The sequence below is a fragment of the Quercus robur genome, chromosome 11 (genome assembly GCF_932294415.1).
Source record: "Quercus robur chromosome 11, dhQueRobu3.1, whole genome shotgun sequence".
In the NCBI taxonomy this organism is placed as follows: Eukaryota; Viridiplantae; Streptophyta; class Magnoliopsida; order Fagales; family Fagaceae; genus Quercus; species Quercus robur.
Genome location: NC_065544.1, coordinates 13210761 through 13229242, shown reverse-complemented (window position 1 = coordinate 13229242; position 18482 = coordinate 13210761). Strand labels below are relative to the sequence as shown.

General features: G+C 32.3%; 2 protein-coding genes across 2 annotated transcripts; one reads left to right on the top strand and one right to left on the bottom strand.

The window, feature by feature from the left end:
* Positions 1-610: 610 nt before the first annotated feature.
* LOC126705351 (choline-phosphate cytidylyltransferase 1-like) lies at positions 611-8038 on the top strand. The gene is made up of 8 exons (XM_050404301.1): positions 611-898; positions 1955-2068; positions 3505-3600; positions 4593-4635; positions 5175-5330; positions 5426-5506; positions 7289-7399; positions 7544-8038. Exons 1-8 carry the CDS (start codon positions 807-809, stop codon positions 7691-7693), a joined length of 843 nt encoding a protein of 280 aa, XP_050260258.1. The 5' UTR covers positions 611-806; the 3' UTR covers positions 7694-8038.
* A 3080-nt stretch (positions 8039-11118) lies between these two features.
* On the bottom strand, positions 11119-12154 carry LOC126705352 (RING-H2 finger protein ATL74-like). Its single transcript, XM_050404302.1, has one exon. The coding sequence runs from the start codon at positions 12134-12136 to the stop codon at positions 11438-11440; it is 699 nt and encodes a 232-aa protein (XP_050260259.1). The 5' UTR covers positions 12137-12154; the 3' UTR covers positions 11119-11437.
* Positions 12155-18482: the final 6328 nt, after the last annotated feature.

The window sequence follows — 18482 nt, the reverse complement described above, 5'->3', positions numbered from 1 at the left end:
CCAAATCTCTTATACAACCATCAGAGATTTTACCAGTTGAGCTAACTAGAACCCACCATAACTTTAAGCGTTAGCTTTCAAAGATGATTGAGAGCAAAAACTTCCTACGATTATACCATCTCTTTGAATGATGAGTAAAGTAATCCCACATGTTAAAAAAACTGATTAAACCGACCGGTCCAATCGAAAATCGAACCCTTAAATAATCCGATATAAGTCAAGTCAAAAACTAGTAAAATCCAAAACTGAATATAATTTCGAATCTTTGGCTGTTTTAGGGGGTGTTTGATAGAGGAGTTTGAGTAATATTATTTAAGTGTTTTTGATATATATATAAATGAAAAAATATGTGAAAAAATGTTAGTGTATTTGAAATACTCAAAAGATTGCTCAAAATGGACTACCAAATGCCCTTAGTTTTTAAAATAAAACCATAGTTAGGTGGAAGGTACTAGGTAGGAAGCTGCAGATGGGCCTTTTTTTTTTTTTTTTTTTTTTTTGGGGGAAATAAAAAGGGGATCCAATAGACGAAAAAGGGGCCGTACAAAACTAGGAAATTAGTAGAGTTATAAAAGGATTAGTAGACTAGAAAATAGAAGAAATAGACTACTAGTAGTCGTCAAATAATCATAGACGAAAAAATCTTGTGTTGGATATACTTTTTTTTTATTTTTTTGCCTTAAACGCAAGCAAAGCATAACCCAAATTAACAAGCCAGTTCAATTCTAACGCTAAAACAATTACTCGCATTACACAACCTTCTTCTTTCTTCTTCTAGAGAGAGAGAGAGAGAGAGAGAGAGAGGAATGGAGGAGCGACCGGTTAGAGTATATGCGGATGGAATCTATGATCTCTTCCACTTCGGCCACGCCCGTGCTCTCGAGCAAGCCAAGAAACTGTCTGTATTTACTCTCTTTATTTTCTGTTTGTTTCCCGGGAAAACTTAAAACAGAAAACAGCTTTTCCGGGGAATTTGTTGGTTTTTTTTTTTTTAATGGGTTTCATTAGTTTTGGATTTCGATATATTTTTCAGACAATTGGGTTGCTTAATTTTCATTAGGTTTTGCATAATATATAAGAGATTTCTCAGTGTGTGTGTTAATGAATTGTAAGTTTGTTCCATACTCATTGTGTTCTATTTCTATGTGCAAATTTGGACATTAATATGATATGATTATCAGTAAGAGAAAAGATGGTGAATATCTTTTCCCGGGAAAATTTTGTTCCTTTACTTGATGGGCTTCATTAGTTTTGGAATTTGAGTTTGTTTTAAGGGCCCAATTCATGATGAATTGTAAGTTTATCATGGGCTTAGTAATTTGATGCTGAATTGTGGATTTTCCATGTAAATTATGTGGTGAAGATTGATTGGTAATGTACTTTATGTAATAATTTGTTTGGACGTCCTTTGATAATTGAATTGCCCCATCCTGATTGTGTTTTGTAAATTTTTTCATTATATCATATCATGATCAATAAGAAATATGGTGGATATTGAAAAGTTTTGAAGTACTGTTAAAATTTTGACATGGGAATTTCATGTTAGTCAAAAATTTCATCTTATAATGATAACCCAATGGTCTTTTTTTGTTTTTTTTTTTAATAGCTTATTTTCAGATGATGGATTTGTTGGTTTAGATATTGTAGTAAAAAGATTGGGGAATTCAATTGCAATGGGGTGTCCAAAGATGCCTTCCTTGAATTTGTTATTAAATTTCCGTCCCTCTTGTGTGTGATTCTGCTTTACCGATTTCTGGGTTTCCTTTGCATCGATCCGTATCCTGGTGAATTTTTATATTGTGAAGTGTAAGTGAAGGAAATTTTGTGCAGCCAAGAATATAGCCTATCGAATTTTCTTTTATTTTCAGTCTGAAAAGAAACATGCTTGTATGCTTTGAAATTTGGGTGAAGTTTATTTAACTTTACACTTCCTTCCACATTGTTTAATGCCTAGGTTTCCAAATACTTATCTGCTTGTTGGATGCTGCAATGATGAACTCACCCACAAGTATAAGGGCAAAACTGTTATGAATGAGAAGGAACGATATGAGTCTCTCCGCCACTGCAGGTTGGTCTATGTGTTTTTTTTTTAAGATTTATGTTTTCATTCATTTAGCCTCTGTTGGTTGCTCTTAAAACATGGGAAAATGACAACTTGCAGAGTCTTAAGAAGATTACTTCTTCTTTTGCCACCCCTCCTTTCCTCCCTTTAAAAAAGAAAAAAAAGAAAAAAGAGAAAAGGGGTGAAAAAAAAAAAGGAAAGAAGAAAATTTTTAGGTCACACAACTGAACCCAAAGGTTGCATGAGGTGTACTGCAGTGCTTTTCAGAGTGGAGCTTTGTTTCTCAGAAGTGAGAGAATGTTAAATTTTGAAAACCCTAGAATACCTCACTCTATGCCAAGTGCCATAACTAACTTTGATCTTAGTTCTACAACTAGTAGACGTATCAACTAAAAACAAAATTCAAAAAGCATATCCTTTGCCTTTTGGTGGTTATTGAAGTATTTTTGCTTTTAGAAAAAACCAAGTTTAACTGAAACTAAAGTGAAAATCGATGGAAACTAGAATAACAAAGTTAAGAGAATCTATTTTTCTTAATCATAGTCCAAAAGAAAAAGTCCCTTTCTCTCAATACAAAGAGGAAACAATGTGATCTCACTGTTCACAGTTCCAAGGGTTGAGAGTATTGGTAATTGATAAAAGAATCATCAGAGTTGAGGTTACAAGAAATTATCTGTAGAGGTTATGGATAACTGTGGTTATTGCTTTCAGTCTGAAATAGCTTCCTCTTATCTGTCAAGTGCTTGCAAAACAAGGTGGATTTTAATTTGATAGCTCTTTGGAGCATCAGCAGCTTTCTTTGATTTTTCGTTTTGTGAGTTGGACTCATCTTGAGTTCTTTTTCTCAGCTAAAGGTTATTTGTTAAGTTCTAGGAGTTACATCTAATAGTTTTTTCTTCTCAAGCTCATATATGACCTTTAAAAGAAAGAATTAATCTGCCTTATTTTTTAAGCTTATTATTATTATTATTATAATTTTTTTTTTTCTGATATCATGTTTATGTTGCTAGAAGTTGAGTTGGTTTATGGAGTTATGTTAGTATTTTAATGATATCCTATATACTTTATTGGGTTTTGATGGTGCTGGATTTATGCACTCAGTGAAATAGCGTGATCCTACTGGCAGAATTTCATTGTGGTTTTTAGCTACTAGACCTGAGAATCAAGGTATTTATATGTTTTGTTGACAAGATATTTAAAGATGAATAATAAAGAAAAGTACCATAGTAGCACAACGTGTCATGACGAATGCAACACTCTACCTGTCTCTGTCAGAGCTTAGGGTAGCTTCTAAACTAAGCTGAAGACATATAGGAACAGTTTTAATGCATCTGGATTGCTAGTTGATTCTTGAATAATATATGTGCAGTATCATACTCAATTAACATTTTTGTATATTTGGATTTGAGTGCATGAATAACGATTTTTTATGCTTGATGCAGATGGGTTGATGAGGTTATCCCTGATGCACCATGGGTGCTTACACAGGAGTTCATTGACAAACATCAGATCGACTATGTTGCACACGATTCTCTTCCGTAAGTATAACCAACCCGAGATAAGATACTTTCAATGCTTTTTAGCTTAGGATTTTCTAAAAATTTTTAGGTGCCGAAAATTTCGTGTGTTTCATTTTCCCTGGCTTCAAATTCTAATCTTCTAGATTATTTGTTAACATGAAGGGGAGGTCAAGGGAAAGGAAAGGGAGGGGGCTGAGGGGAACATTATCTCCCTTTGGGTCTTTGGTTGCATTGAAGGAATCGGTTTGGAAGGAAAATATTGTCACAACACTACAATTATTAAACACTGAAACTGATGCTTTTACTCTTCTCTTATTTCCACTTCCTCCCAATTTGGGAGAAAAGAAAAAAAAAAAAAAAAAAAAAAAAAAAAAAAATTCAGCCTGTAGTGTAAGGGAATCCTTTTATACCCCTTCCCTTTCCACCCAACCAAGCAAAGGAAATTTACTATCGTTCCTTTTACATCCTCCTTTTTTGTTCCTCTTTGATTTTCCCTCTTGCTAAACATAATGAGAGAGAAAAAATATGGCCTATGTGTATAGCAAATGAATGGTGTCTTGAATTTGGGTTGATTTGGGTAAAATAAAAGAAAGTTTCACTATGGTCTACATGAAATTTTTTTTATTCATAATTTAGTAATGATTATTCAGAACATGGCCATGGTCTTCAATAGTTGAATAGCTTACTACTTTTTCATTGATAAGTTATACACGCACCCAATGGATTTCGTTCCCATGATCTCACCCTCCATTCCAGCTTCTTTATGATTTTTGATGCCATAAATCCCTAGATAACATGATATTTAATCTCTAGATAACATGATATTTGTGCATTCCAGTATATGATCTCATGGAAATATATTCAAATATGTATCTGAAAATAGTGGAAATAGTTGTATATTTTTTAAATGATTTCTTATAGCCTGATTACTAACTTCTGTAACTTTTTTATCTTAAGTTCACTATGTCCTCAAGTCTGTTAATTGTCAATTCTTTGCCTGAGAATTGTAGTTATGCTGATGCGAGTGGAGCTGGAAATGATGTCTATGAATTTGTAAGTCTGTGTGATAACTGAACTCTATGATTATATGCTTTTTTAATCATTGGGTAATTTCTTCCCCTCGCTCTTCTCCCTCCTCCCCCTTTCTTATAGTAAGACTATAGCTTAACATGATGTAACATATTAATAATCTGAACTGAACTTATTCAAAAAAAAAAAAAAAATGAAAAAAAAAAAATCTGATTTAACTAGATAAGGCATATTTATATATTTCCTGTTTAATCTATTGCTACCAGGTCTTTGTTATCCATTTCGTCTTGCATCTTCCTCTTCTAAATCTTTGTTTTTCATCTTTCTTGTTGTCACTATTTCCTCAATTGTCTGGTCTTTGATAAATGTGTGCATCCAAATATTTTAGCTAATTTTTTTTTTTGAAGTATTCTGTTACCAACTGGTCCTACTCTTGCTACTGCAGTTCCAATAACTTCCACATGTTATGGATATGTTTCTTGGTTTCTTGATTGTCTCATCATTCTCCACCATAAAGTTTTGATGGTCTCATTCCAATATATTAACATAAATCTATGATGCAGGTTAAGTCCATTGGGAAATTTAAGGAAACAAAACGGACTGATGGGATATCTACATCTGATATTATAATGAGGATTCTCAAAGATTACAATCAGTATGTGATGCGTAATTTGGCCCGTGGATATACAAGAAAGGACCTAGGTGTTAGCTATGTCAAGGTGTTTTCTTGTTCATATATCATGTTTATCTACTTCTTTAAGATGGTTGATCCAGTGCATGAACTGATCTCTATCATGCTCTTTCTTGCTATCAGGAAAAGCGGCTTAGAGTGAACATGGGTCTGAAGAAATTGCAGGAGAGAGTGAAGAAACAACAAGAGAAAGTTGGAGAGAAGGTATGTTTGTTGTGATGCTGAAATCATTATAAACTGGCATTGTATATGCATCTTCTGCTATGATTACTTGGAACATCATGCAAAATATCTTAGTGTTACAGCATGGATTATGTTCTATGATTTTTTTTTTTTTGGTCCTCGTTAGGATTGTTGGGTATTACAATCTTGATAGTTTAAAATAAACATACCTAGGTGGGTTCTAGTTGGTTCAACTCATAAAGTTTTTTGTTGTCGAATATGGAACTTGAGTTTGAATTCTGCCCAAAGACCAATTGGTGTCTTGGGTTAATGATAAAGAACAATAATCATATAACGGACACTATTGGTTCAAATCCTATTGTCTCTATAAAAAAAAAATAAATAAATAAATAACAATAATAAACATGCCTAGGATTAGGGGAAGGAAAAAGAAAATTGCAATAGGCATGCATGGTAACCCGAAAGATTTTTTTTATTTTTTTATTTTATTATTTTTTTTTTTATGACATAGGAGAACTTCATTCAGATTAGTTGCACGTCGCAGAGCATACTATACAACAATCCTCACTGTTAATCAAACTCCTTTGGGCAACTGACCCCGCCCACCATAACCAATTATTGGGTAATCTAGGGGCTTTTCACCCCTGACGGGTTAAGCAATTTATCCTCATGCCTAGGAGGCAGTAACCCGAAAGATAATGAATCTCACACTGTAAATATGTAACTCATGTAACCTACAGGATTTAAGTACTGTCTAGAATGCTTGCTTGCTGGGATCACCGTTTTCTAGAAGAGACAAAAAATCACTAATAATTAATGTCAATGGTTGTTCCAAATTTGTTAGTAAATTTCAAAAGTGATGTAGATGACCTAATTTTCAAGGCGAAATAGTGTTTGGAAAATAAAAGAAAAAATAAATAAAACTTAGGAGTCGTGACCTAAGGTTGCCTGGAGTTAGTACCATGCAGTGGTAATAGGGATAAACCTAGTAATTAGATCATGGGTTGCTTGGGATCGGGTCCAATTAGTGGAAAGTAGGGCTATCCATGGGCTGGTTCGGATTAGGTTTAGGGTCAGCCTGTCACCCGACCTGCTTAAGTCAAGGTAGGTGGATCTCCAACCTGCTATCGACTGTATGGTCGGTTGAAACCAAATTTGTTGGTTCTTCAGTTGGATGGATCATTTTTCTTCGGGTTATCGGATTTGAAGGAAAAACAAGAGAAATGAAACAGAGAAAGAGATCGATTCAAATGGTCCACAAACCCAAAGACTACAACAAGAGAGAGATGAGAGCACAAACAGAGAAAGAGAGAGAAATCAAAACTCACAACAAGATTTAAAACAACAAGACCAGTAGACCACAAATCCAAAGACACTGAAAGGGAGAAAGGGGGAGAAATAAGATTGAAAATCATTCTTGAGAGAGAGAGAGAGATATGAGACTCCATTAATGACAGAGAGTCAGCGAAGGTGGCAAGTTGGTGACAACAATGAGTTCACAATGGCGGTGGGCATGTAAGGAAGGCTAAGTTTCTTGTCTATATGCCACTTGCAGTTAGTACCAACCTTTTGAAGAAAACTTACTTCCTAATTTTATTAATCCTTGGTCAACCTGTCCATAATAGTGAATTTCGGGCCTTCAATTGGACTCCCAAATTATATCAATCATGGAAACAAATTACTTGTAACTATTTTTGTAAAGATAAATCAGGGAAATAACTTGTAACCAATTGCATCAGATACAGCTACAAACTGTAGTAAAAACTGCTGATGGGTTTTTTTTTTTTTTTGGCTGACTTGCAGATACAAACTGTAGCAAAAACTGCTAGAGTACATCGTAATGAATGGGTGGATAACGCAGATCGATGGGTTGCTGGATTTCTTGAGATGTTTGAAGAAGGTTGCCATAAAATGGTCAGCTCTCTCTCTCTCTCTCATGAGCGCACGCACACACAGGCTTCATTAAATAAATAGTTTTTGCACACACAAGCTGATGCACCTAAAGTTAGTACTGATTTATTTTTTGAGATTTTAACATTTGTTTTGGGCTGACATCAGGGAACAGCTATTAGAGACCGAATACAAGAGCGGCTTAGGGTGCAGCAGTTAAAAGGACTTATATATGATGAGGAAGTTGACGATGAGTACTATGAAGACTCTGAAGAAGAAGAGGAAGAAGAATACTATGACTATGAAGAGGAAAAATGAGTTGCTCTTTTATGGGGCGCTGATTTTGTTCATGGTGTCAAAAGCATGGTAGTTTATATTAACCTCCACTCGGGTGATCTTCCTGGCAGATACGGGATAGACTTAATCTTGGAAACCAGTTAAAGGCTAGCCTGGATCTTTCATGTTCAGTAATTAGTATATGCATATCTGGTTTGAGCAAAGAAGATTAGTATATGCATACCTGCTTTGAGCAAAGAAAAGCAGTTGCGTGTTGGAAATAGCTCGTGATAACATATGTATGGTAAAAGGCAAAACTTGTGTGAATGGTTTTGGAAGTGGTATTGATTTGTATGTAAGGTAAAAAATACTTAAAAACTTTTGAAAGTTAGACCAAGCAAACCAAACTTTATTAACTTGCCTTTTTACCCAAAGACCAAAGTCAGCAATAAGGCTCACTATCCAAAAAACCTAAACCTTCCCCACACGACACCTTCTTATCCCACTTTTCCATATTTTCTCATTTTCAACTAAAGCTCTCTAAGCAAAAAGGAAGACAAGGGAAACACGAAAAGAGAGAACATTTCAAATATTCATACAAGCATACAATCAACTCTCACAAGTCACACCACACTTAGGTCATTAGTTACTATCTTTAATCCCTTCTTGACTCATATACAAAGGAAACCATCTTCACTCTACTTCATTTAACTACACTGCACTAAAAAGACCCTTCAAGTAATGAAAGTTATTCATGAAGGAAGAGCCCAAATTCCTTCGGTTGTTGATTAATTAGAGGATTAACCCTAATCTTTTGAAGCTTTATGTATGAACTCATAATAGTTTCTTGTTTTATAACCACTAGATTCACAATTATTCTTCCCACTGAACTTGTATTATTTTGCTATCATTTTGTTGTTGAACTCGAAACCATTTTTGTTGTGGAATTTGTATTGCTTTACTGCTTTTTTTACCACTGGACTCATAAACTGTTTTTGACATTAGAAATGGTTGATAAATTACTGTTTCTCTACCTCCGAATGTGTATTGTTTCAATATTACTTCAACATTGAACTTGTGTTGTTTTATTAGTGTTATCGTTGGATTCACGAATAATAGAGAACTGTTTTGCTTAACTTTTATTTAACCTCTAGAATTGCATTATTCTATTCACATTCACTGTTCAAGAATTAAATAGTTACCAAAATTCAAGAATAAATTTATAAATAAAAAGGAAAAAGTTTAGTTACAAACTTAATTGTAATTAATAGTTATGATTCCCACTAAAAAATTAACATTATTATATATTTTGAAAATCTAACGGTTGGATTACATGTTCTTTATGTTTTTAATACGCATGTCAAATTTCATACAAATTGGATGTTATTTACAATTTGATCCATATAATTATTTTTTGTGCATAATTTTAGATTATAAAAACTTAAAATATAAACTTTTAATTGATCACATAACTATTAATTTTTTTATCTTCTGAAAGTTTTGCAAGCATAGAGTATATAAGAAGAAAATGCAATCTAATGGTGGATTTGTCAAAATTCATATCCAATAAAATGATATTGAATGGGGTTATAACCATTAGTTATAATTAACCAAATTTGTAGTCAAACTTTGTTATAATGGGAAATAATATTGGCATATACTCCATGTTAATAAAATATGAATAAGAGAATATACAAAAATAAAATAAAATTTTCTTAACACATTTCAAACCAATCATCTATCAAATGGAAATCAACTTTTCTAAAATCCTAAAAATCAAGGAGTCCCTTAGAAAAATATCTTCTTTTTTTCAAATCCCAATTTTGATAATATTCTATATTAGGAAAAATAATTTGTTTACGAAAGAGTTTTAATTGCATGAAACATCAAAAATAATATTTTAAAAAAAGTTTTATATCAAAAGGTTTTTCAAGACTTTAAATATTTATTATACAATTATAATATAGATTAATTTTTGGGGAAGGGTGTGGTGGTTAACGTAGAATTGTCCTTGATCAAGATTATGATATCTTACTATGTGACTAGTAACTACAAGTAAAATTATTTCAGCTTTCTCAACATTAGAATTGGACTTATAAATTACATCAAGTCTATTTTTCTGTTCCAATTATACATGTGAACCCAAAAAATGGTTTGTTTGTTTGTTTTTGTTTTAATGTTCATAGACATGTAGTTCTTTTATTCAAAGAGTTAGTGTTCCTGATAATGTCGTCAATCTGACAAACTTTTGAAAAAAAATAAAATTATAAGTGTGAAACTAAAAGAATTAATGAGGCATAACTAAATTATAGGTTTTATAAAAAATAATTAGTTCTATTTACCCATGTGGAAATACTTTCTTGAATCTTGATATTCTTCAACCACAAATTATAACATTTAACTAGGAAACAACTGAATTCATAATGCCTACGAGGAAACATGTAGGGTACCTATATTCCACCAACGTCTATTATTTGCACTCACATCATCAAGTGGATGCTGCATATTCAATGGTGTCAATTATTTCTTGTCAAGCAATAAAAGAACTCAAAGGCAGCCTAACCTAATCTAGTATGTTCCAACATTTTCCATGTTCTTGGATTTGATTTCAAGATCTCAAGTATGAGGATGAGGTTGAGGATGATGCTAGTCCAAAACTAGAAATAGAGATCTTTGCGTTTTTTTCTATATTTTTGTTTTTCACGGGTGCTGAGAATTAGGGTTCGTTCATCACACTCTCGCCATGTACAATGTGGATTATATAGTGATTTTTTCCATCGAGAAAAAGAAAAGAAAAGAAAATAGACTAGATCAAATTTTCATTGGCCTCAATTTGGGTCCTTTAACCCAAATGGACTTCCGTGGCCGTGCAACTGATTGTCCTTGAGAATGATGGTAGTGGTGTCTTCCATAATAACACATTTTGCAACAAATTGTACAATCCCACTTTGCAACTATGAGACAACTTTTAGATTGTTACCCATATGCTTTAGTCAACATAATGCTATAACACCAATTATTGCCTTGATTTTTTTTTTTTTTGTTTGTTATAAGCAATTAAATAGATCAAAAAGATTATTTCAATTGATTATAAATTTTCAAAAAAAAAAAAAAAAAAAAAAAAACAGAAATATGTCCAATAAAAAACAAGATAAAAGAAAATAAAGAGACCACGTCTCCTTCAAATTCTTTGAAACCATATGAAGTATAATCTTGGGTATATAGTTCCCCCCAACAAGTCAACATCAAAAGAGAATCCAAAGCATTATTTATATAGGCATATCATTTTCATTTGGAATTGATATATTCATGGTTCAAATTAAACACTATAAATTTAAATGTCTATCCAATATCACTATTATTAAAAAAAAAAAAAAAAAAAAAAAAAAAAGCAAAATAGATTCTGTCCCTTCCAAATAAAATGGAAAGGATCCTATTTAGAAGAGTAGGAGAGAAATTACAACTGATAATGATAATTAGAAGGTTGAGTCTAATATATAATTTTATGGAATATATAATATAAAAGAAACATCACAAGAGGACTCAGGCCATTTCTAGCTACTAACAAGGCCGGTACAGACAATCTCTATGAAGCCTATGACAAAATTAAAAAGAAAAAAAAAAGTTACAAAAACCCTAATTGAAGAGACAAATAGCACAAAATATATATAAGTATACTAGGCTATGAGTTCCAAGTGATAACTCAGTGGAATTAGTACCCTTTGCAGTACCTAATATCAGGGGTTTGCAACTTCAAATCCTAGCAGGAAAAAAAAAAAAAGTTCACTAGGCTGTGGCAATCTCTAAAGGGGGCATGCAGTCACTGGACTTAAGCCGATGCCGGCAAGTAGGGCAAGAAGAGTGAGAGAGCAGCCACTTATCAATGCATACGACATGAAATCTATGGTTGCACTTGGGCAGGACCCTTATATTGTCACCATCCTTGAAGTCCATTAGGCAAATTGCACAACCTGAAGCTGATGATGGTGATGATGATGGAGAGCCTGAATTGGCATAAACAGAAGTTGGCAAAGCCACCATTTCTTTCTTCTTTAACCCTGAATTTAGTCTACGAGAGGCAACCCAATGGACTGGCTCGGTGAGGGCACATCGAAACACACATTGTAACGTAGAGTTAAGGCCAAGAGCACAAACAAAGGCACATAAAATTGCTGCAACAATCACCATAATGTTGAAATCGATGGCTGGTTCATAAGGTTCATCGTGACAAGTTGTGCTCATGGTTGGACTAAGTGTAGGAGGATAAGTTTGAGCCATATGAAGAGAGTGATGAGATGTGTGGGAATTTAAAGAGCTAGAGATGGAAAAGATGGAGAGCACACACAACACAAACACAGAGGAACAAACATATTGAAGGCAAAGACAAAGCCAAAGAGTAGTTTGAGTGCTCCATTTGTAATGGGATAAATGGGGACATGGGATATGCTTACTTGATAATCCACTGTCTTCTCTTCCTTTTATCATGCGCTTCAAAGCATCTAACTCACTCATTTATCTCAACACATTTTATCATTTCTTATTGGAGGTTTTCATCAAGTTGTCCTTGACATGAAGTATTTTTTTAGGTGGAAAAGTATACTAGCAAAAGACCAATTATTATCACTAGTAATCTCATGAGATTAATAAGTTCAATGTTTCATTTCAAGCCACTATTTCCTTTTTCTTTTTCAATTTTTTTATTCTTTATTTTTGGGAAAGGGTGGAGGGTGGGATTTGCTGATTTGGGGGATGGGGTCTTGGATCATCCTCAAAGAAATTTTGCTTTAAAAATGTGACTGAGATTTGATGGTCACATTGTTTCCCTCCCCTACTTTTTTTTCTCCTTTGGGTCTTTGGTGAATAAAAAATTGGTGTCACAAAAACCACTTTCGGGCTTTGGTTTGGGTTGATAATTGATATTGATATTTTGCTGTTCCTTGATGCCTTTTCTTGCTGGAATGTTTCTATTGGAAGTAGAGACTCAAATTTTGCAGTCCATAGTTTTGTACAATTGGCTCTTGATTGTATCAGGTGTTCTGTGTGGACCTATCCCCATTTTAGATCTTGTGTTTTGGGTGCTCTCATTTTGGGAGATGGCAAAAGGCCCAGTTTCCCTTCTCTTTTCTTTTGATTAATAAAATTTAGTGTGTATATATATATATATATATATATATATATATATATGTATGTACAACAAACGGGCTAATAAAAAAAAATCATATACAAGAAAATGTTTTAATAATATAACTAAAATTACAATAAATTTATAGTTAAAATAAAAGAGCAAGATTTACTTTAAGTTATGCGATGATAATTAAAATTGAGTTTTTGTTAAAATAAAAAATTAGAATAGATTACTAAAATAACTCAAAATTAATAAATGCTTTGAAACTTTGGGCAATTGAGTTTCAAATAGAGTACTGAATACATATATATATATATATATATATAAATTTATATATATATTTTAAAACTTTGGAATTAAAGTTTCACTAAAAGCAAATTAGATTAATAATTTAAGTGTGCTTATAGTGCTCCACAAGAAAAGAAAAAAAAAAAAAAATCGTATGATCATGATGTATAACACCTAGTTGAACCCCATAACACAAACAAAATGTATAAGATCCAATTATCAAAACAAAATAAATTATGACAGACTATTAAAATAATTAAATCTCTTTTAATTTTTTAGAAACGTTTAGTAATAGAATTGAATTGAAGTAGATTTTTTTAACCCATTCCTAAAAGCTTTAAATTTCAAGAATAAAAATTGTACAGAAGAATTCATCTTGATAAAAGAAGAAATCAATCTGATACCTATGTGCAAGACCTTATGTTCACCAAGCAAAGATTGAAGCTATTTTGGGCTGGCTCTTCTCATGTATTAGATGTGAAAATTCTGGACTAAAAAGAAAAGCATTACAAAAATTTCAGGGAAAACAAAAATAAGAACAACGAAATATACCAACACTGATGTAATCAGGCCAAGAGATCCAAATCCTATACCAATGACAACAGTTGTTTAACATAAACTAAACAAATAATTGTCATACTTGGCTATGACACTCCCAGAGAAAGAACCTTTGCATTCTCTTCTCACGTAGATACAAACACTAGGCTAAACAATCACTCTGCATATCCCCATCATAATTTTTACAAGCCCCTTCAATCTAAGAGAATATGCAACCATATTGTCCATAAGATGGTGTTCATAACTACCACAATTCAGCCATATATTACATATAGGTTGATGACAAACTGCTCAAAATGCATGAAGTAATTAGATGATGGAGTGGATGTTGGGGATTTCACCAAATCAAGGAGTAATAATGAAAGAACAAAATGAACACATCAAGTTAATAGAAATTAGTGATTGACTTGGAGGCAAAATTGAATGTTATCCTTAGACAATATTTGTTCCTATACGCAAGTTTATTAGATTTTACAAATTGCAATTTTGGAGAATACCCACAAGATTTCCTGTGTTTCTTAGAAACTAACTTTCGAGAGAGAAAAAGTAGTTATCAAGTGAATATAAGCCAATATTTATACCTAAATGATTATAACTCTTCAATATGTACCTTTTCATTTAATAGGTACCTTTTGGTCAAAAAACACTTTTGATATATATCCAATTTGAAAGGTTATATTATTTCAATAGACACATTTTTATCAAAAGGTACTTCTAATATATATATATATATATATATATATATATTACAAACTATCTTGTATATGCTTTATATATACAACAATCCCCCACTAGGTTGTAATATTCATATTTTATTTGGTTGACATTCTATCATGCACAAAAGAAGGTGTCTTTCAACCTAAACCTCCCTTTAGTATAATTGCCTCAAGACTTCAATAGAGTTTATGGTGGCTTAGTGCTTAAACCAAAACTCTTATGTGTCGACATTGGAAACAACACACACATGAGAATATCTACAACACATTTAGAAATCCATGTTGTTAGCACTATTATGGCCTTGTGCTCTTCCCGGTTTAGTGAACATGTACTAGAGAAAACCCTTTTACTCTTGCTAGAAGTGGCACCACTCCTATGTTCACAAAGGAGAAGTTCCTTCTTATGTCCCTGTTACACAGACATTTATAATTTATGAACTTCATTAAGAGTTTAAAACTCATAATTTATTTTCATCATAACAGTCTGCACTAATCCATCCTAAATGAGACACAAATTTAGTGCTCTTACGAACCATGTATCAATAACTTGTTGTTACCCTTTAAACCTCTTGGATTTAAATCAATTTAAGGTTGGATTCCCACTATTGGTGATTCTCTTAAAAGAGGGATTTTAGTCTCATTCCAATGGATGTTATCCTTATCAAGTCTCAAGACACACTTTGGTAAAGGATCTATTATGAATTTATGTAAACAATGGACTAGTCCAACCACACTTGACTTGTCTTACATATTCTTGTCTTAAAATTTTAAGTCTAAGTTCACTTTGTATACAACTCATGTATACCATATGCATTGTAGTTTCACAACTACAGTACAAGGAATAGCTTACTCTGGTCGTGGCCATGACGCTTTATCAAAACCTTAGCCAAGTTCCTTCCTTGCCCATTACCATTATAATCAATGCTTTCAATTTAATTCTATAGTAGAGTAAGAAATACACCTTATTTCTTTAATACTTACACATAGCACCTCCACATGTAGTAATTATCTAACTAGACATAGATATTATCACTCACATCAATAATAGAATTAACTTTGAATATTCTATATAATAGATATTCATCACAATTAATTACTTTCTAGTGATCAACCTTAAGTTTTAGAAATTTTGAAAGTCTATATATTGTGAAGGCAATGTCTAGTTTTCCTCCAAACATGATACACAACATATACTTAATTCACTAGCAAACTCGAGCTATGCATCTGCCCTTCCAGTAATCTCTTTATTTATTATTGGAATTAGAGTGTCTTTGTTTCTTTAACGATACTGAAATCTAATAAGCAAGTTCTCAACACTAATCTCAACACAATGAGATAACACAATTCTCAATAGAATGAGACAACACTAATCTCAAAACGAGATTATTATAGTGTACATCTTCACTATATTTCTTTACTTGATTTTCATTCATAAAAAACTTTCATTTAATTATTTAAGGAAGTACAAACCCATAGGTTTTTCAAGCAAACTTTCTTATCAAGATCACTATTTAAGAAAGTACAAACCTACAGGTTTTTAAGCAAACTTCCTTACTAAGATCACTATTTAAGAAAGTCACTTCACATCTATGTGATGCATACTCAAGTTATATGTGGAGTGGAGACACAATCCAATATTTCATTATTGATCCTTGAATGTTCAATTAATGAACTCACTTGTACTCTATTTGACAAGAGATACTTTCAAAATAGGATCACCACATGTGCTTGATTAAAATTGAGACATCTACCACACATGGCAGAATTTAATCACAATGAATTTAACATCCCTAGATGTTAATTCTCAATATCTTTAACAAGCACATCTTTGATACACATTAGCATCCTTATGAGTCCATGACTCTTTTGAGGGTTAACCCGCACACTTATTGGATATTATAATTCCACAATTTGAGTTTCTAAACCCCTACATTTAGGTTTTCAACCATTCCAAAATTCAAATATATATACACACATCATTTTTATTGATTCCGTTTCGTTCCGTTCCGGCCGGAAAATTTAGTACCAGTCACTTCACCAGCACAAAGCACCCCCTTGTTCCACCTCGGGTTAAATTCCGGTTGATTTCGGGCCGTTCTGGTCATTCCGGTCGATTTCGGTGAGTTTCAGCCGATATACCAATTCTAGCCGGTATTGAAATCAAACCCGATCAACCCATCTTGTCACAGCACCGGTCACCTGAAGAAATGCATCTCATCACAACAGTCTTCTTTTTCTTCTTCTTCAATTTTTCTGTGTGTTTCATCCTCTGCAACTTTCTTTCTAATTCTTGTTGTGGCTATTTTCTGCCCGGTTCAACTTTTTATTGTGCTTAGTTTTGTTTTTTGTAATATTAGTTTTAGTTTTGTGAGCCTTCAGCTTTTTATGTTGACTTGTTAGCCCCCTGCCCTCCTCCACTCACGTTGTCATCTAGCATTTTTATAAAAATAAATTTCAACTTTTATTTTTTATCTTTCATTATTTATATACTTTTTAATCTTATTAATATTCTAAAAAATTGTTAATATTTTTTTATTTAGGAAGTTGAAAAATGGGAAAAACTGAAAAAGTAGTCAATAGGAAGCATCTTGGAAGCTCACTTGTGTACAATTACCTAAAATGTGAGTTTTATTTTAAAAAAAATCATAAATAAATGTTTTTTTAAAATAATAATCCCCGTTTTTTAATAGAAAGCTATATTAAATTCATTATTTTATATAATAGTAATAATAATATATAAATATATATATTTTAGCAGTAATTTCGAAACAGTTTTCGGAATGGTACCCGAAATTGACCGGTACCGAAATATTTCATTCCAATGAACAAACTGAAACGAGTTCCGAAACGGTATTTATAACATTGATACACATTGTAATTACATATATCAAAATGTAATAATCAAACATAGTGAATTTCTTTAAAATTATATGAATGATTTAAAAAATATATCAAGCTAATAATACAAATATTTATTAGTGCATAGATATCAAAATCTATCTTTTCCCTTTTGTTTCAAACCTTTTACAACTAACCTTAGGCCAAAAGATTTTATATCTTGTTCTAATACCTCACTCTCAACCAATTGGTTTTGAAACTAGAGGTAGATCCATTAAGACCCAATTATTATTAAATATTATTGAGTTTATCTCAACATTAATAGCTTTTATATTAGAAAGCTACATCTTTTAGAAGCACAAAACTTTCTCAAAAGTTTAGGATCACTTCCCTCAAAGAATACTATAGGCATTTGTTTAGGACTACACTTTAATTACCTTCAACAAGGTAAACAAGAGCTTCTCATGAAATAAAATTTGGATCAAAATCCTTTTATTTCTTACACTTTGACTCCACCTTTGTTCACTTGGTGAACCACATTTAAATCGCTTAATGTGATATTTAACATTGGAGTCATTTACTTGTGTTTAAGTAGATATCAGGGTATCTTTGAAATCATCTTTGAATTTAAACTCAATAAATTCAATCTCTTTTGATTTCACTCTTATATTAGAAATTAAGTCTAATAAATTATACACCCACGAATTTACACAAAATCTACCTATATACTTTATATAGCTCTTTCACTAATTAGTCCTCTTTGGTCTATCATTTTACAAAAGGTTAAAAAAGGTTAAAAACCCACACATTTTAAAATGATAAGTATTTGGTCACTTTCTCATTTCACAACACATATGAAATACATTTGAGATAAAACTCTATTGTGCACATAGCATATGCTAAGCAAAGCTTCTTCCCAATGATCAAATAGGAATTTAGTTGATTGCACTCAAGATTATGACATTCACCATATCAACTAGAGTTCTTTTATCTTTTCTTTTTGACCAAAACATTTTATTAAAGTGTATAAAGGACTGCACTTTGGTGTATTATGACATGCTCCTCACAAAGAAGAATATCCATTTAGAAATATTCACCATCTCTAGTTAATATACCATTCAACTCAAATCATGCTTATATAAAATTATATCATGCTTTGATATAAACTTCAAGAATTTGAAATTTAAATGTCTCAATCTAGCATGCCACAAATAAAAGAATCAACAATATAAGCACAACAAAAAACATCTTAAATAATAACACTTAGTTTGAACTTGTCATTAGCAGCATATCCATTGCCTACTAA

Excerpts from the sequence above, each read along its gene's own strand:
- LOC126705351 (XM_050404301.1), top strand. The coding sequence starts at position 807 with ATGGAGGAGCGACCGGTTAGAGTATATGCGGATGGAATCTATGATCTC. Across the intron at positions 899-1,954 it reads CTCGAGCAAGCCAAGAAACT|GTTTCCAAATACTTATCTGC; the intron begins GTCTGTATTTAC and ends TTTAATGCCTAG. Across the intron at positions 5,331-5,425 it reads TAGGTGTTAGCTATGTCAAG|GAAAAGCGGCTTAGAGTGAA; the intron begins GTGTTTTCTTGT and ends TCTTGCTATCAG.
- LOC126705352 (XM_050404302.1), bottom strand. The coding sequence starts at position 12,136 with ATGATAAAAGGAAGAGAAGACAGTGGATTATCAAGTAAGCATATCCCA.